General features: G+C 35.3%; 1 protein-coding gene across 15 annotated transcripts in view; it reads left to right on the top strand.

Moving 5' to 3' along the window:
• UTRN (utrophin) overlaps positions 1 to 19,115 on the top strand; it is a 483,718-nt gene that overhangs the window by 394,095 nt on the left and 70,508 nt on the right. For all 15 annotated transcript variants that reach the window (XM_036906868.2, XM_036906866.2, XM_057489131.1 and 12 more), the window contains 4 exons: positions 682 to 950; positions 7,746 to 7,892; positions 10,333 to 10,411; positions 13,545 to 13,605. In XM_036906868.2, coding sequence (XP_036762763.2) covers positions 682 to 950; positions 7,746 to 7,892; positions 10,333 to 10,411; positions 13,545 to 13,605 — 556 coding nt within the window. The remainder of the gene's footprint in view (positions 1 to 681; positions 951 to 7,745; positions 7,893 to 10,332; positions 10,412 to 13,544; positions 13,606 to 19,115) is intronic.

The following is a 19,115-nucleotide window of genomic DNA, read 5'->3' as shown; positions in this document are numbered from 1 at the left end:
CCTATCTGAAAGTCTAACCTTATTTCAGACATTCTGGAAGCCCTCTTGCTCTATTAAATACTTAGGATGGTCCTTGATATCTTGCCATCTTCCTGTTGAAATGTTTGTAGACATGCTACATGTCTGGGCTATAGAAAATGCTCTGTATTGAAATGCCACACAGATTCAGCAATGATGAAGCATCTTAAGATATGTTACTTGCTTTCAGGTGGTTTTTTTTTTTTGAACATGATCAATTGATCTGATTTTCTCAGAGTTTCTCCTCATAACTTAAAGCTATTTCTCTCTTAATTATACTTCCCATTCCTCTTGAGGACAGTGAAATGAAAGCCTGTCTTTGGATTTTACAAAACTAAATTTATGGTAAAAAAAATTTGTTTTACATCTTGAGTTATCTTGTTACATTTCAAGGTTTGAAAATATATGAAAATGCAAGAGTCACCAAAACCCCTGGGCCACTTATTACTTTAAGTAAGTTATATATTTTCTTTTTATAAGAAGTAGCCGGGAATTAATGGAAGAAATCTGAAGAAATTTCTTCTTCCCCTGACTCACAGAACTGTTTCCATGTACCCTTCCAGCAACCCTTTGAAAGAGTTGGTATAAAGAATCACACTTGGCTATAGAAAATATAGAGTTGATCAGGCTTCCATATATTCCTTTTTTTTTTTTTAATCACAGAATTAACTCCGGAGGAGAGAGCGCAAAAGATTGCCAAAGCTATGCGCAAACAGTCTTCTGAAGTCAAAGAGAAGTGGGAAAGTCTAAATGCCGTGACTAGCAATTGGCAAAAGCAGGTGGACAAGGCATTGGAGAAGCTCAGAGACCTGCAGGGAGCCATGGATGACCTGGATGCTGACCTGAAGGAGGCGGAGGCTGTGCGCAGTGGCTGGAAGCCTGTGGGAGACTTGCTCATCGACTCACTGCAGGATCACATTGAAAAAACCATGGTCAGCACCACTGCCTCTGATGAAGGATGTTAAGAAATGTTTTATTAAATATAACCCAAAGAAAGCCACATACGTAAATTCTTACAAGGCCAACACCATTATGCCCCCCACAAAACCAGGATATAGAACTTTTCCAATCACAGCAGATGTTTTCCATATGCCCCTCACCATCAGAACTTCCTTTCCCCCAAAATAACAATTAATGTGACTTCTACAATAATTTACTTTTATTTTCCTTTTGCCACTCAGTTGTGCATCCCTAAACACCTGTTTTTTAAAAACATATTTTAAAGCCCCTTTTAATATCCAGATTTCCTCCCTATCCATTTTTTGTTTTCTTTGCAGTGTATTTGTTGAAGAAACTGAATTGTTTGTTTTATAGTGTCTCTCACGGCCAGGATTTTGCAGAATGGCACGCACATGGTGCAGTCTGACAGGTTCCTTTTTACTTCATATTTCCTGTCAATTGGTAGTTAGATTGACAGGTTTAATCAAAAGGGTACTATTTTACTGGGAGTTCTTGTGTATAAATTGTATCTCATTTTTTGAGTATGTTAATGAAGGATCAGTTTAGCTACCAATTCTGTTGGTAGTCAGGAGTTGTCCAAAGTTAAGGGTGTTAGACCTGTGGTCTAGATCCCCTTTGGCTCCCATATTCTAAAACATATCCAGAAAAAAGTTAATGGAATTTAGGCAGTAAGAGACACAAACAAAGGATTTAGAATATAGGAGCTTTAATAGCATCATAGTAAACTGTATGCTGGGAAGTCATGAATTGAATCAAAGAATAACCCAGTGGAAAATCAGAAGGTATTAGACTGCAAATATCAATATCATGAATCTGGTTTTATTACAAAAGCACACATCTTTTGTGTACAGACATTAACTAATGCTCTCCCTTGGTGTGTATGTGACTGAATAGGAAAGAGAAGGAAGGTCTAGGAAATTAACTGAATACTCAGCCAGATTACATAAGTAAATATGTGACTGTGTAGACATAGGAATGATAATAGCTAATTGAGGCTTACTGTGTACCAAGAATTGTGCTTAGTCGGTCTGCATCAGTATCTCTTTTAATTCTCACAGCAACTGAACAAGCTAGGTCTTATTTTTATGCCCATTTGGTCAGTGATGAAGCCGCAGATACTGCTCGGGTTCACAGCTGATCAGTGGTAGAGTTTTCATTTCTTTTTTGCTCTTCTCTTTACTGTAGAGACCTCATTCACACCAATGAAATTAAGCACAATTCTGACCAACTGTTTGAATTCAGAGTTTTAAAACTTACATATTGAATTTTAAACTCAAAAAGATTTTACTACTAAAGTGGCATTGGTGCCTGCCAATTTCATTGTAAATATACATAAATTTCCAGCGACCCTGTGTATTAAATAGGCTTCTTCCTACTACTCTAGTATCCTAAAAACCATTTCATGGATGAAGAATCTGAGTTTAAAATAGATTCTGTGGAAGTTGCACACTTCCTGTATTTAAAAAGATGGTTTTTTATTAACTTGTAAAAATCTTTAAGTCAGTGGTTTACAAAAAGTGTGTTCTTTTGGACTGCAAAAATGCCTTTTGATCGGCACAAGAATTTACTCATTTGAGTTCGAAAATATCATTTTTAACACAGGATGATTTAGTTTTGCAGGAAAATGAAAAGCTGTATCTGGGATTATAAAAATTTGGGAGTTGTTAATCCCATTTGGTTAAATAAATTATGCACCCCTGCATCTAAATCCTTTTGTTCAAATCTCCGCTTATCTGGAAAGCCAGCAAAAATACAATTAATACTTAAGAGAAAGGAATCAACTGTGGACAAAAATATTTTATCATCTTATTAGGAAAAAATAAAAATAAAAATCCAAGTCTCATTTAACCAAATAAATGGAATCAAAGTCTGGGGTGTTTTATATGTGCTCTAAAGCATAGCCCAAATATTATTGAAGCTATAAGCAGATAAAAATAAGTGCTGATGATTGCTAAATATTGTAAAATATGCCAAAACATCTAGAAAACAAAATCTTTCAGGGTAATCAAATAATTTCAACTCCCTCAAATTGCCCTTAATCATTCTTATTTGCAGAATTACACACCTTCTGAGTGGGGAAGGGTTCAGGAGTTACCTCTGCCAACAGGCTGCCAGTCAACTCCTTTAAAACTAGCAGATGTTTCTGTTTTAATAGCAAGGAAGACCACATAGACTTTTATTTTCCATAGGAAAGTGCAGCCAAAACATGATAACTTGGTTCTTTGTATTAGGACACATCACAGATCTGAAACCATTTTAAAACTTGCTTTATGTCAAGCCTCTTAATTTGGAATCTCTTAAACATTCCTAATAGAAACATAGCAGATAAACGTTCCTAATAGAAAGATTACTCATTGCCATAAAACACCTGACCACAAAAACAAGAACAACACCAAAGACCTTGTTTGTCAAAGGGGTCCTTTAATATTTTCATCTGTGTTTTGTAAGAGAAAAACTTTATTTTTTTTTTTTGAGAGGGCATCTCTCATATTTATTGATCAAATGGTTGTTAATAACAATAAAATTCTGTATAGGGGACTCAATGCACAATCATTAATCAACCCCAAGCCTAATTCTCAACAGTCTCCAATCTTCTGAAGCATAATGAACAAGTTCTTACATGCTGAACAAGTTCTTACATAGTGAATAAGTTCTTACATGGTGAACAGTGCAAGGGCAGTCATATCATAGAAACTTTCGGTTTTGATCACGCATCATGAACTATAAACAATCAAGTCAGATATGATTATTAGTTTGATTTTTATACTTGATTTATATGTGAATCCCACATTTCTCCCTTATTATTATTATTATTTTTTTAAATAAAATGCTGAAATTGTAGGTAGATGCAAGATAAAGGTAGAAAACATAATTCAGTGCTGTAAGAGGGCAAATGTAGATGATCAGGTCTGTGCTTATAGACCAAGTATTAATCCAAGCTAGACAAGGGCAATAAAACATCCACAGATGCAGAAGATTTCTCTCAAAACAGGGGGGGTGAGGTTCTAAGCCTCACCTCTGTTGATCCCCAATTTCTCACCTGATGGCCCCCCTGCGACTGTGCCTGTCTTAGGTTGTTCCTCCCTTGAGGAATCTTACCCGTCTCTGGCTAACCAGTCATCTTCCGGGGCCATAGAGGGAAATGTAGTTGGTAAGTGAGAGAGAAGCAATATTCTTTGAAAAGGTTAGAGAAAAGCTTTATTTTTATAAAGGAAAATTTTAAAGTTCTTTATGTTCTATAAAAATTTTTAAATCTGTCTTGAAATTTAAAAAACATACTGTCTTCAGAAATAAAACCAGTCATTTTTTAAAATTATATAAATCAGAGACCACTTTCTACCATTTCATCTTAATCTATTATACCTACGAAAACAAAGACATTGATTTTAAAAGCTGATTAAATTCTCAAGTCCTCCAAAGTACTCCAGGAAAGAATATTAATGTATAATGTTAAAATCACAACTGAAGCAGCCTTGGCAGATTCATTTGAGTTCTGTAATTATTCTTGTACTGAATCTGAATGAGCCCAATTCTCTTCAAAGTCCAGATTGAAAAATTCTTTCTTTACCTTAACTCCCATCTCTCTCAGTCCCATGCTTCTTAGGTTAATTATTACTTCTTTAGACCTATAGTGCCTCTGTTGTCATATAGCTGCTTTTCTCATTGACCTGCATTTGTGTGTCTTCTGTGTGTGCACCTTCTGTCTTCAGGAAGACCAACATCTGCAGCTGGAAGAAAAATCATCACCATTCTAAATTCCTTCTCTTTCTGTTTTGCAGCAATTCGTATGTTTGTGAGCTTCCCTTCCTCTACCTGATTTTTAAATGTTGGTGTCATCAGGGATCTAGCAATATATCTTACTTTACACATACTAATTTCCGTATTCGTTGTTTCAAATGTCGTTTGCACACAGCTACCTCCAGAGTCCGTATTCCTCACTCCCACTTTGGGTTCCACATCTGTTCTTCTGATTGTCCACCTTAAGCTTCTTTAGGTGGCTTCTGAGCATATTCAAAAATGAAACACCAAAGAACATTCTCTTATTTACTTAAAATTCATATCCTTTAAAAAATGTATATCCTTTAAAAGGTTATATTCTGTTTTTAAAAATTTTGATATCATTAATATACAATTACATGAGCAACATTGTGGTTACTAGATTTCCCCCATTATCAAGTTCCCACCACATACCCCATTACAGTCACTGTCCATCAGCATAGTAAGATGCTATAGAGTCACTACTTGTCTTCTCTGTGCTATACTGCCTTCCCCATGTCCCGCCATCCCGCTACATTATGTCTGCTAGTCGTAATGCCCCTTATTCCCCTTCTCCCTCCCTTCCCACCCATCCTCCTGCACAGTCCCTTTCCCTTTGGCAACTGTTAGTCCATTCTTGGGTTCCGTGAGTCTGCTGCTGTTTTGTTCCTTCAGTTTTTGCTTTGTTCTTATGCTCCACAGATGAGTGAAATCATTTGGTACTTGTCTTTCTCTGCCTGGCTTATTTCACTGAGCATAATACCCTCTAGTTCCATCCATGTTGTTGCAAATGGTAGGATTTGTTTTCTTCTTATGGCTGAATAATACTTCATTGTGTATGTGTACCACATCTTTATCCATTCATCTACTGATGCACACTTAGGTTGCTTCCATTTCTTGGCTATTGTAAATAGTGCTGCAATAAACATAAGGGGTGCAAATGTCTTTTTGGGACTGGGAAACTGCACTCTTAGGGTAAATTCCTAGGAGTGGAATTCCTGCATCAAATGGTATTTCTATTTTTAGTTTTTTGAGGAACCTCCATACTGCTTTCCACAATAGTTTGACTAGTTTACATTCCCACCAGCAGTGTAGGAGGGTTCCCCTTTCTCCACATCCTTGCCAGCATTTGTTTTTCCTATTCTTTTTGATGTTGGCCATCCCAACTAGCATGAGGTGATATCGCATTGTGGTTTTCATTTGCATTTCCCTGATAATTAGTGATGTGGAGCATCTTTTCATGTGCCTATTGGCCATCTGAATTTCTTCTTTGGAGAATTGTCTGTTCATATCCTCTGCCCATTTTTTAATAGGGCTCTTTGCTTTTTGGGTGTTAAGTCGTGTGAGTTCTTTATATATTTTGGATGTCAACCCCTTGTCAGATATGTTATTTACAAATATATTCTCCCATACTGTAGGATGCCTAAAAAAGGTTATATTCTTAACACAATATTGATTTTTATCAACCATACTGATTATTTTCAGCCTATACATGTTATATATGAGGGGGATTTATATAGGATAACTAGTTCTAGAAGAAAGGAGCATTTGGAAGAGAGAAGGAGGGAGAGAAGTGGTTAAAGAGGCTTTCTTTTCATAGTTATTAAGAAGATTACTTAATACTGCAGTGTTCTGACTTCATAGTCTTCACAGCACTTTGATAGATGTCATTTCATTAACCTTGGTGTAATGAAAGAGAAGAAAGGAGTCTCATAGATATGTATCTTGTCTCTTAAGGGATGGCCATGGTAAAAATGGTAAAGCCTGAGGGCTGATGTGTCTAACTGTGTGTTCACGAAACTTTATGTCAAAAGTTCACTTTAGTACATGATTAACTCTAATTTTGTGACATACTGAAGAATGAAATGTGTACTGTTCTCATGTAGCATTCCAGTTCTGTTCCCAGTTGCATATTGACTTCATCTTGATTCAAGTATATCATTTTTGTGGCCCTTCATGAATGGAAATGTGTGGTGCTACTGTTGAATTACAGATTTTTTGCTGAATACCAAAAAATCTGTAATACACTTGAGAGTGTTTGTTCTCAAAAAGCTTCTGTTGTACATGAGGGACTTCAAGAATATGGATGCTTAGAATACCAACTCTAAGAGATGTGATAAGGCATGATGTTTAAAATACATAACCTCTGGTTTGTATGGTACCAAACAATCAGAATGACCCCACTGTACAATGTGGTTTGTCTGTCCATCTGTGTGCTGAGTCCCGACTGGGTTGAGGAATGCACAGAAAATGCTGGGGAGCATGCGCAGGGGCCTCCAACCAAGACTATGGAAGGAAAGGCTTCAGGGAAGTCGCCCTCCAATGGGACGGATGGGTGGGACACCTGAGTTGAGCCTTTTAAAGGATCAATGGAATCTAGAGGCAAAGGCTATAGGAAAAAGGGAACATGCACACAGAGGCAGGTGGAATTCGAGAATAGAAAAAACTTGGTGCTTTCCTAATTCTGTTTGTTCTCATGGAACATGTTTCTGTCAGTGGTCCAAAATGTTTCTTGTTTCTTCTCCTCTTCACATGAATCCCCACCCCCATCCATATCCCCTCTTTTGTACTGTGCCCAGAGGTGATATTTATCAGTTCTACACTTCACTTACATCTTTTTTTTATAAACCTCTAACCACAGAAAGACCATAAATGATTTTGAGGAACAAAACTCACCTCACTGGTATATAATTGGCATTCATTCTGTGGTCAGGAAAGTTGTTTTTATTGGCCAGTTTCTAACTTAATTTTAAATTGGAAATATGTTCAAATCAAGTTGTTGCGTCAGGTGAGAAAATATTAAGGGAGCCATATTAAGAAAGTAAAAAGAAGGAAAATATGAAAGAAAATAAAAGATACAATCAACACTAGGAATCTGGATAATAATGGCAAACATTTTCCAGATTAAATTGCATACAATGAAAAATTTGAAGGAACTACATCATCATTTAAATAAGTTTGCATTACATACATTCTTTTCCAAGGACATCATTCTTCTCCTTTTCTTCCAGGCATTTAGAGAAGAAATTGCACCAATCAACTTAAAAGTTAAAACAGTAAATGATTTATCCAGTCAGTTATCGCCACTTGACTTACATCCATCTCTAAAGATGTCTCGCCAGCTAGATGACCTTAATATGCGATGGAAACTTTTGCAGGTACCTTTTTCCTCTCTATGGTCCAGGTGTACACCTTGGTTGGTCTTTAAATCCCACTTTACTCTTCTGCCACACACCGTCGTTTTCTCTTTCTTTATTGGTTGTATTGGAGAACAAGTTTATAGCCTGTGATGTCATTGAGTATTTGTCTTTTGGTATCTTGGACCCAAAGGCCTCACTTATTTATGAATATAGATTTTAATATAATTTTATGATGTACTATTCATATGGTATTTGTAGAAAATTGCAAAAGGTCCAATGAATCATAGTAATGGAAACCTCTGGTAGGTCGCAGAAACATTTTTCTCATAATGGCTCATAAAGGAGTCATTTTTCTTATTTTAATCATGTATTATTTTTTTCTTTCCAAAAGAAAAATGTCTCCATCCTTCTTCCACTGCTTGCTGTTTGATATTATGCTCATTTTTTTTCCAGCTAGCATATTTACACTATTACGGTGTTCACCTTTAGTTGTTAAGATCTGAGTTGTTCTGATGCAATTGTTTTAATGACTCTAAACATTACTTTCTTACCCCAGATTTAATAGAGCCAAACCAAAAGAACCCTCATAGATATTTACTATTTACTAGGTATTTAAAAACCACCATCCATGCCCATCAGTAGTTTAGGCTCAGTCTCTGTAGAGCATTGTCATGTTCAGTGGCCGGTTCCTACAAGTCATCATACTCATTTCTTTCCCCTGAAAGTATAGCAAGAGAAATTCAATGAAAGATTGAAAAAATAATTTTTACTACTTTCTCTATATTTGGCCTAAAATGTGATATTTAATGAGATAAATATGAAATTTCAGGGTGGCACACAAGTGGGCTTTTTTTAGGTATAATATTTTATAGTATAATAGGTTTCCTAAAATTCAAATCTTGAAACACCTAATGGTTTATATGTTCTTCATGAAATTGAAGAGGTAAGAGAAAAGTGGATAGTATTAGACAGTCTTTCCTATCTTGGAAAAGAGTGTTAATAATCTGCGATTCATAAGGCAGGTTCTTTTAAATTTATATGTGCTTTTCTAGTGAGTGGAGTGTAGAAGTGTTTGACCTTTACACTTTTTTTTTTTTCTTTCTGCTCTATTTCTTTAATCCGCCATCTTCATGTAGGTATTCCTGTGGTCCATCTTGATTTCCTGGCCATTCAGTTTCTGTTATCACCATCTCCAAAAATTAGAGGGCTGGGAATACGTTATGCTTGAAAGAAGATACGTATTTTGTCATCCTTATCCCTGAGCCTGGTAACCGCTAAAGCTCAGATGTTAGTTGCTGGCTGAATAAGGGGGAGAGGAGCGGAATCTCTGCTGGCTGCAATGTTGTTAAATTGTAGGAGTAGCATCTTCTTTTCTCCTCCTGAACAAAAAGTGTGGCATTTGAATGCTTTTTGGCTTTAATGAACAAAGTTTTTGCTAATGCAGTTTAACTAGCCAGCCAGGATAAACTAGAACTACCCAGTGAGCCAGAGCTACACACGTTTCATTTAAAGGCAGCTGAAAATAAGATCAGCAGTCTAAGTGGAATGGCTGACTAGCGCTCATAAGCAGAGACCAGGAAAAAGAAAATGGAAATGTCAATAGTCTGTGTGCAGTTGTTGCTGATTTGCATTTAATTTCTCTGTGTACCCACTCTGCATTTTCATAATGTGGAGTGGTAACTGGAGAATGTGTGTAAACATATAGAATATATTAATTGGCTGGTATACACTTGAATACCCCCAAGTCAAGATGATAAGACACAAACTTGGGGGAAAATAAGGAATTGTTCCATAGTCATATGTCTTTCTCTCTCTCTCTCTCTCTCTCTCTCTCTCTCTCTCTCTCTCTCTCTCTCTCTCTCTCTCTCATCTAATTCTCTCTATTATCTATTTCTGTCTATCATCATTATTCATTTATTTTTTCCCCTGGAGTATTTTAAACTTCTTCTTCATTTACCCCTTTGAGTATTTTTGCCACTTCCTTAGGAGAGAGATGAGTAACCCCTGACCCTATGACCACATCTTGACCTCAGATGCTCTAGAGCTTTACTGCTTTCAAGGCAATGTAGAGTAACAGTAAAGGAATAGATTCTGGCACCAGATGAGCGGGATATGGACACAAGTGCTGCCACAGAATAACTTTATGTCTTCAGACACCACTTTGCAGCTCAATTTCTTCATCTGTAAAATGATGATAATAATGAATAATCCTTATGCACTATGGTTATTGTAAAGGTAGTTAATCCATATAAATGGCTTAGAGGAGTACCCGACACTATTTGCTGTTACTTGGAGCCAGAAGGACTCTATTTTCATACCAATACTTTGGTTCCAGAACTAGAGGAGGAGTCTGTACAAACAATTATCTTGGGCAGTAGCATTATTTAGTATAACTAATCAAGGGTTTATTGAAGTCATTGTTTTGAAATCAAATGGTTTCTTGCATAAATATGTGCAGGTCTCTGTGGATGATCGCCTTAAACAGCTTCAGGAAGCCCATAGAGATTTTGGACCATCTTCTCAACATTTTCTCTCTAGTAAGTATTAATAAACTTGACTAATTTCATTAATTGAGTAAATCAGCATACACTTTCACTTTGACTCAAGAAGCCATATTCTTCCCTACAGAAATATTTACTTCAATAAATGTATAGAAGGAAATATTAACATTAATGAAAATATTATTTATTGGTTTTTATTTATAATACTGTGGCCACAATTAAGTGGAACAAGAATGAGTTGTGGTTTTTCACCGTCAGTTATAACTGATATAGTATCAGATCATCATTGCTACATCATAAGCAAAGGTTATGAACAAGAAAGAAAGAACAATAAATAATTTTTTTATATTTTAACATTTTTAATCAATGTTTCTCCTTAAAAAGTGTTTATTAGGTTAAAATGAACCTGTGACTTAAAAAATAAAAATAATTACTCGCAAATCTTTGAAATTTTGCTTGTAGGCTCATGATCATACTTAGCTTTTCTTCCGGTCAGGTTTTACAGATTTAGCCAAACCATGTGTGTAGGCTTTTACGTAATGTTCTCCAACTGAATTTTTTCTTTTTATACTGTTAATGAGATAAACAAATAAATAATGTGAGCTCCCACTTCATTTGTCATTCACTGCTGAGGAAACCAAAGAATGTGGGATTCAGAGTCTCCCAGGTTGAGATTAAAATATTAATTTTGATTTCTACCAGATCTGTGAGTCCCTGAAAGTGCATTTCTTTCTCTTAAAACTATTATACTAATACCAATTTCCTCTGATTGCCTTGAACTTAAATGAGAAAACATATGGAGTTACACAGGCACCGAGCGCAGTTATTGGCACAAATGCTCTCACTAAATGTTAATTCCTTTCGCTTTTCTCTGGCCAACATATGTATGAAAGCAACTTGCTTAATTTAATTCAGTGTAAGTCAAGTTTGAAACATAAAGGCAAAGCTTATTTCCCAATTGTGATAGCTTCTTTGTATCTGTAATCAGAGAAAACTGAAGCAAACCATATCTTCCAACTAAATTGACTACATTTATATTTTCTCTTAATCTCTTGTCATTGTTGATGATCTGCTTTACCTCCACTCAAGGGCAGGTTTTTTTAGCTTCACAATTTCAAGAATCTGAATCCATCATTTCCTGCCCTTTCTCCCTCTTTCTCCTTCCTCTCCCTGCCCCCAACATGTTTCCTGTTTCACCTGAGCCTTTCAATGGTCTGTCTTTGAGTGAGGTATAGTTCTTCCTGGCATGTGCTGTCTACTAGTGCCAGGATACATTTATGAAGTTTGGATATCATCAATATTGGTGAAGTAAATAGGTTTGCAGTGTACTCATTAGGTATGAATTACTCCATATTTCTTAAGCTTAATTTTATAGGATGTAAAGCTATGTGCTAAAACCAAATTAAAGAGGAATTTAACAAAAAATTGAGGCTCTATTTACAGTTATAAGAATTAATCATCTATTAGTATAGAAGAAACCCTGCACATGCACCTAGCAGCCATTCTTTTGTAATAAAAATCAAACTCATATTCTTTAGGAAATGAAACATTGTAAAATTCATATACCCATTGTGAAATTCAAGCACATTGCCTTTTACTGTCTAGTGCTGATAGTCCAAGGAGTTCAGAGTTATTCAGATCAAAACAATTATTAAAATGGATGGAGAAGAGAAAACAAAATTCCAATTAATAAATTTAATAATTGTTATGCCTTGCTTCTTGGAGTCTTGACTTTATTATATTTCTTGGACTTACGCGTGGTTGTTAAAAAGGAGCCTGTTTAGTTAGGCACAAAATAAAAACTGACCTATTCGCCTGGTGCCAACACCAAAACGATGTTGGCTCTAATGAGAAATTTAATATACCTAGTTCCACATTTTCATCCCCTTCTTAAACTTTCATAGTTATATTTGGAGAAGGCAGTGCTAGCATTTTATGAGGAAGAATTGTTGAAGAGAAAAATTGCTGGGCTAGTGGTCAGAAAACCTGATTTCATGTCTGAGTTTGGCCATTTTTTTACTGGGCAAGTTATTTCACCTCTGAGTTTATCTAAGGAAGCTTTAATATATATCTGATTGGATTCCTTATAATAGATGCACTTGAAAATGCTTTCCAAAGTTTAGTATGCCATTTGTAAGATACTATTATGACATGAAATTCAAAAAAATTGGTGACAACTGGTTATATGAGAGTCTCATGAAGTTAAAAAAGTTTTGAGTTTTTTAGTTCACTTATCAAAATTCCTTAATCACTGTAGATTCACATGTACAGCTCTTTTTTAAAAAGTCTTAAAATAATTGGTTTAATGTAGGAAAAATATATTTTTATAAGTAAGGAATAATTGAAATTGTAAAGAATAAGTACCGCAGTAAAACGAAACATAAAATCTCAATCTTAGTTAAGTCTACTGTTAAACTAGTAAATTGTGTTTTCTGTGCATCTCGGGTTAAGTATTTGGGATTTTCCTATACAAATATTAAATCCTATCCAGGTACTAAAGTAGATATTAAACTATTTGGGGAAAATGACAGTTGCTCTTCACACTATGCTGATTCTAAACCATTTTTATTTCTCCCAGAAAATCCATTTAAAAAGTGTTTGTACCTTTCCATCTATGCCTTGGTTCTTTACAACCCCTTTGCTTATATTTATTTTAATTTTCCCTTCTTAAAATTCAAATAGTTGAGTTTGTTTAAATGCTACCTATTCTAATGGTTATTCCTGTAAATATGAAGCAAAGGAATGTTATTAGTGACCTAGGAAATTCAGTCTTGAGAAATCTGGTTTATAAACTGGATGCACCAGAAAAAATAAATTGTGCTTTAGCTTAATCAAAAAATATACACAGACTACAGTTTCCCGATAGCACTAAGTTTTAAGTTGTGGTGGTTATAAGCAATAAAACCTGATTTTTAAAAATATTTTTATCAACAGGTTCAATTAAAGTTGGCATTAGAAATAGAACCTGTGTTGTTTCTTTCCTTGCTTCAAATGGGTCTTTAAAGCCACCCTTTGTTCGGCCTAGCAGATTTCATAATTATAGGAATTCAGCTTAAAAACCAGAGCAGTCGTCATTGAACTTGTTATAAAACATGTTCAGTTGTTTTGCATTAAAGCATAAGGCTTTTGGGTTAACAGTGTGTCCAATAATCTCCCTTTGTTTCCTTAGCTTCAGTCCAGCTGCCGTGGCAAAGATCCATTTCACATAATAAAGTGCCCTATTACATCAAGTAAGTTAATTTTAATTCTCCTTTATGATACCAAGAAAACCAAGTTATGTTGATAACTTAAGAGAGACTTTTTCCCCAATAACTTTTAAGAAAGAATTCAGACCTATTATCTGCAGGAAGCTATATATGTTTAATATTTGAAAGAAATTAGCCTAAAAATCAGAATGATATGTGTAGTTTACCAGGCTAGAGCCAATGTTGTATTTAACTGATGTTTTTTTAAAATAGATATTCAAATATTTGGGGAAAATGACATTTCAAATACTGTTGGTTGGCATAATGATGTTCCTCTGACTGTACTGAATCTAAGTCATTTTTATTTCTCCCAGAAAATCCACTTAAAACGTGTTTGTGCTCTTCTCATTTTAATCCACAAAAAGAAAGTGTTTTTTCATGAAAAAGTTCAATAATATTTTTCTTCGACTTATGGAATTATCTGCAATATTAGTTTAAACTTGTCATCCTTTGTTTTTGTTGTCTATTTGTCAGTTTCCCCTTTTTGCATACTGCCTTTCTTATTATACAACAATTTAAATATTCTGTATGATTTACACAAGTTCTGCATAGAATTTGATCCTTAGCTTAGTTTAGGCATTGTCACAGGACAGAATGATAAAATGAACTTCTTTAATCCTTTGAAGTATAAATTAGCAAAGCTATTAATTTACAATGTGATAAAGTGATGAGAGCCATATTTGACTCTATTTTATGTGGAAAGTGAACAGTGTCATAATTGTGAAAAGAAAAAAAAGATCTCTTACTATCATTGGCTCACTCTGTCTCAGATTAGCCCCGTGGACCTTAGCCAAGTCAGGTGAAGATCTCTGGTCTCTGGGCCGTTTGCTTTGCATCGTTCCTAAAATATCAGTTGGATCTCCAAAATCCATGCTGACATGAATAATCTACTCTTCCAGAAAATTTTCTGTATGAAGTTAATGTCTGTGAAATATTTCTGTATGAAGATGGTCTAAGATGTATCTTTAGGATAAAAAAAAAAAGAAATGCCATACCATATAACAAATATAATAGACAATATGTGTTCCATTGTCTTAAGGGAATTTAATACTTTTATCTGTAGTGTACTGAGTTGTGATAAGCTTAAGAGTAAAGTAGCAAAGTAGTTGAACAGGCATATTTGTGCAAGCATGAAAGAAGTAAGAGGCTGGGCAAATTGACATGTCTTTATTGAGAGAAGATGTAATCATCTGATCCAATTGGAAACATTTAAAATGTTTTTACATTTTCATTCCACAGTATAATGAAATAATAATATAATGACATAATATAGTACTAGAGAATCCTAATTTTATGCATGAGTATTGACTTGAATTAAATATTATGGGTTTAGGTATAAATCTGATGCACTGTAGTGGGCAGAACCATGGCCATACAAAGATGACCACATCCTGACCCCTGGATGTGACTACGTTAGTTTGCATGAAGATGGAGAAGGGAGCATAAGCCAGGCAATGCAGGCAGCCTCTGGAAGCTGGAAATGGAAAGGAAATGGGATTTTCTCTTAGGAACCTCCAGAAAAGAACGCAGCCCTGCAAACCTTTATTTTAGCCCAGCATTTATTTTGCAATAATTTGTTATAGCAGCGATAGAAAACTGATATCTGCACTATACAAAATATAGACATTCATGCAAGTTAATTGAAATTAATTAATTGATTGAATTGTCCTAGAATCCTGTATCATCTGATTTTTGGAAAATGTAAATTGGATCTAATAACGCAGATTATTGTTTTTACTAGATAAAAAATTATGAATCTCTTGATTATGTTTATGCAATGGTTATCTATTTGATTGGGCACTGTAAAACATCCATCCTTAATTTTAGCACTACTATTAAAAGAAAATTATGTTCAGGTCAGTTATATATGACTGAGAATTATATTGCCTAAGTCAGAATGTCACCAGTTCAGAATTTTTATCATTTTGGAAAGCTTTAGCAGGATTGTATCCTTGCTCAGTTTATGAGTTCTTATAGGGCAGCTAGTTTATCTGTCATCTCATTGGCTAGAGCTCTATAACCAGCACTTCAAAAGAAATACAATGATGGCCAATATTTTTCATGTGACCTGTAGGATTGTAGCATCCTAAAATATCTTCAACATCATTAGTGAAAGATTGGATTCTCTTAAATATGTGTAGTTTTAATGTTAAACATCTTTTTAGGACTTTCAAATACTTAAAAATCTGCCCATGTGTGTAGAATGCATTCTCTTATTTTTAAAAAACTTTCTTTAACCAGATTTTTTCATTACTTGCTCTGTTGTGTAATTTAACAGATTATTTCCTCACTAAGAAGCAACATCAATCTGTAGAGGTAGGGTTACATGAGCCAGTATTTCAGGTGAAGAATTGTTAGGAAAACAATTTAATTCCCAAATAAATTAATAAACAAGTAATGATTAATGAAAAGACTTAATATACACTTCCCTTTGCATGGCTGCACATCTAAGTAGAAGAAAATGTTAAACAAATTTAGCATGATTGTCATGCAACATGAGTTTCCTGCAGCATATTACAATGTATTAACTTGGCCAACAAGAAACTAATATTCAGGCATGAATATTAGATACTTTCAATATTTAAGTATACAATTTTACATACTCAAATGTCAGAATATAGCAATAAAGTTGAAAGGAGAGGACAAATTATTTTTATTTACTACTTGAATTTTATAGATTAGTTAAACATACTTTGGTAGCTCATTGCATTTCTCTCTACATAATTCTTCATTCATAATTTGAGGTGTACTGCGTGACTCATTTGTTTCTAGAAAATGATAGAATACAGATCTGAGCTCTACAGGTCTATGTAGTATAAGTCCCTCTATGTTAATATCTTAAGTTCAAACTCATATTTTTATATTATTATCTGCTGTTTCTAAGGAAGACTTTCTCAAACTGATGTATTTTTCTTTTCTTGAATAGTTCAATGGCAGCTTATTATTCTATCAGTTTAAGAAAATGTGAAATGGCTCTTGCTGCCTTCATAATATACAGAAATCTGCCATAAAAGCCAGACCTCTTTCTCTGTAAATTTTAGTCATGTGTTGTGTTTTGCACAAGTTGTTGATTTATCAGATAAAAGTTAATATCTAGGGAGTTTCAAGTATAAAGGCAATGATGACTAAAAGCTTTGGGTTGAACTTTCCTAATATGTCACATTAATCATGTAAAACTCATTGCTTCTCATTTTGATCTAGAAATAATAATAATAGTATGTATCATGGTAGATGATAATGATCATTGTAATAATTATATTTTTGGAATATTTGTTTGCCAGCCCTATGCTCATCCTATGCACGGTTTACCTCCTTTAATGGGTTCTCACAGTACCCAGGGAAGGGTGGGTGCTATCATTACCCTCATCACAGGCAAGGCTTAGATAGTAAGTGCACGTGTAGCTTGCTTGAGATCACACAGCCGAAAGTGGAAGAGCTGGTGTTCGAACCCAGGGACGAGCTCTAGTTTCTGAACTCTTGATCAGTGTGTCCTACTGTCTCCTGCTCTCTGTTATTAGCTGAGGTAGAGAACAGAAACTTTTAGCCACATGGGAAACTTAGGGGGATGAAGGAGTACATTGAGGCAGGAGCAGTCACATAGAATGAACATGAGCAGAAACCCTTCCTTTCATACTACAGACCGCTTACCATTCATTATGTACCTACTCTGTGCCTGCGGTTGAGCACAGAATCATATGAAGACCAGGCTCAGGCTTTTTCCACTACTCCACACTGCCTTTTCTATAGGCTGATTTTGTAGCTAATACATGTTTTATATGTTTAAGGAAATTTCACAGTGTTGTCAGGGTATAGACAAAGGTGCTTGTCTATAGATAGGAAAATGTCATTCTCCAGTCCTGCCGGTTGGATCTTAACAAGGAACTCTGAGGTGGAGCAACAAACTGTGTGGCCCCCCACGACCCTTCTTCGTCCACACGATCAGCTCTCCATCACTGGGTAGCTTTCCGTCCACGAGTGGGATGCCTAGCAAAGCTGGCTCACAGGTCCCATGGGGCTTCAGTGTAGATGGTCCCCTGCATGGCCAACCTGTTGGTAAGGCATACTGTTTCACAGAATTTAGTAAGGTAAGGTTAGGAAATACAGCTTTTCTTTCTGCCTCTGCAACATCTCTAAACCCCACATGTGTGACTTTTCAGCAAGTAGTAAGCACTAAGATGTCTTGGTACAAATGATTATGCTGCTATTGTGACAGGGCTTTATCATGACAACTCTGTAGCTCAAATTTCCCACTAGAATCTGAAGGGCAAATCTTAATCCTTTCTAGAATCCTGAGTCATTCACATTCACATAGCTTTAACATGAACATTTCATCAATCTCTGGCTATATAGATAATGCATATCACATTCTGTAAACCAACATTCCTTGATATTAGAATGTATTCACCAGAACAAAATTAATGTGTATCTACAAATACCGCTACCGTGCTCTGCCCTGTTCTAACCCCTCATTGTGAATTGGCCTAAATCAAGATTTTCTTCAATTTTTTACATCTCCTTTATATTTTCCTTTTCTTTTTTTGTGTGTTCATTATGGATGATCCTGCAATACTTTCAGACCCTTTTCTTGCCCCCCAAGGGTACCCTCTACTGCCCTACTCTATCAATTTTGGGGAAAAAAAAGTGAAGTTTATAGTTGTAAATGAAACCTTGGAAAGCAGGTAGTTGCTCTATATAGTAGTCAGGCAATTTGAGTAAATTGTATATACTTGTGTCATTATATATGTGCATTCTGAAGGAGAGAATTAATGCTTAGTTCTTTAGAGGAATCACAGACCCCACTTGATGATGTAGGTGCAATATTTCTTTCTTAAACAAGAGCAGAAAGGAGTGGCAGCAATGGGATTAATTATCCAAATATCCAGCCTAACAGGAAACTCAGAGCTAATAAAGATATATGTATACCAATAACAAAAAAGAAATTATCATAAAATATTTAATCTTTAAAGGTTACAGAAAACTTATCCAAGAACAAAATAAGTCCATGACAAAGATACAACTAAAGATTTAACTAACAATGAAAGATGCAGTTCTCTCTGAAAGACTTCCTGCAGCTGTCTTCATCTCTCTCTTGCTTCTTAATCAAGATGAGCAATTGAATCCATTTGGTTCCAGGTTTTTAAGTGGAGAAGTCTTGGGACACACTTTTAGTCTCTTTTCAGAAGTGGAGCTTGTGTTTTGGTTTTAACGAAGAAGAAAGAATGAAATAGAAGTATAAAAAAATGTACTAGAGGGTCTGTTTTTCCAAGAAATGATCTGTGACTTTATTGAGAATAAATATTTAAAACTCACTGGGCCAACTCTGCTCAACCAGGAGGTAAGAATGAAATTGCCTTATGAAAGAATGTAAGCACCTTGGGGTCACTAAACCTCCTGAGCTGGCAGGCAGCTTCAGACAAATGAGCATTGCTTGGCTAATAGAAAACTAAGCAGCAGACAGCCTGCCCTGCAGCAGCCAAAAATCAGCAAACCAAACA

Source organism: Manis pentadactyla, chromosome 12 (assembly GCF_030020395.1).
Source record: "Manis pentadactyla isolate mManPen7 chromosome 12, mManPen7.hap1, whole genome shotgun sequence".
Classification (NCBI taxonomy): domain Eukaryota; kingdom Metazoa; phylum Chordata; class Mammalia; order Pholidota; family Manidae; genus Manis; species Manis pentadactyla.
Note: the sequence above shows the minus strand (reverse complement) of the source record. Positions and strands in the feature narration are given on the sequence as shown.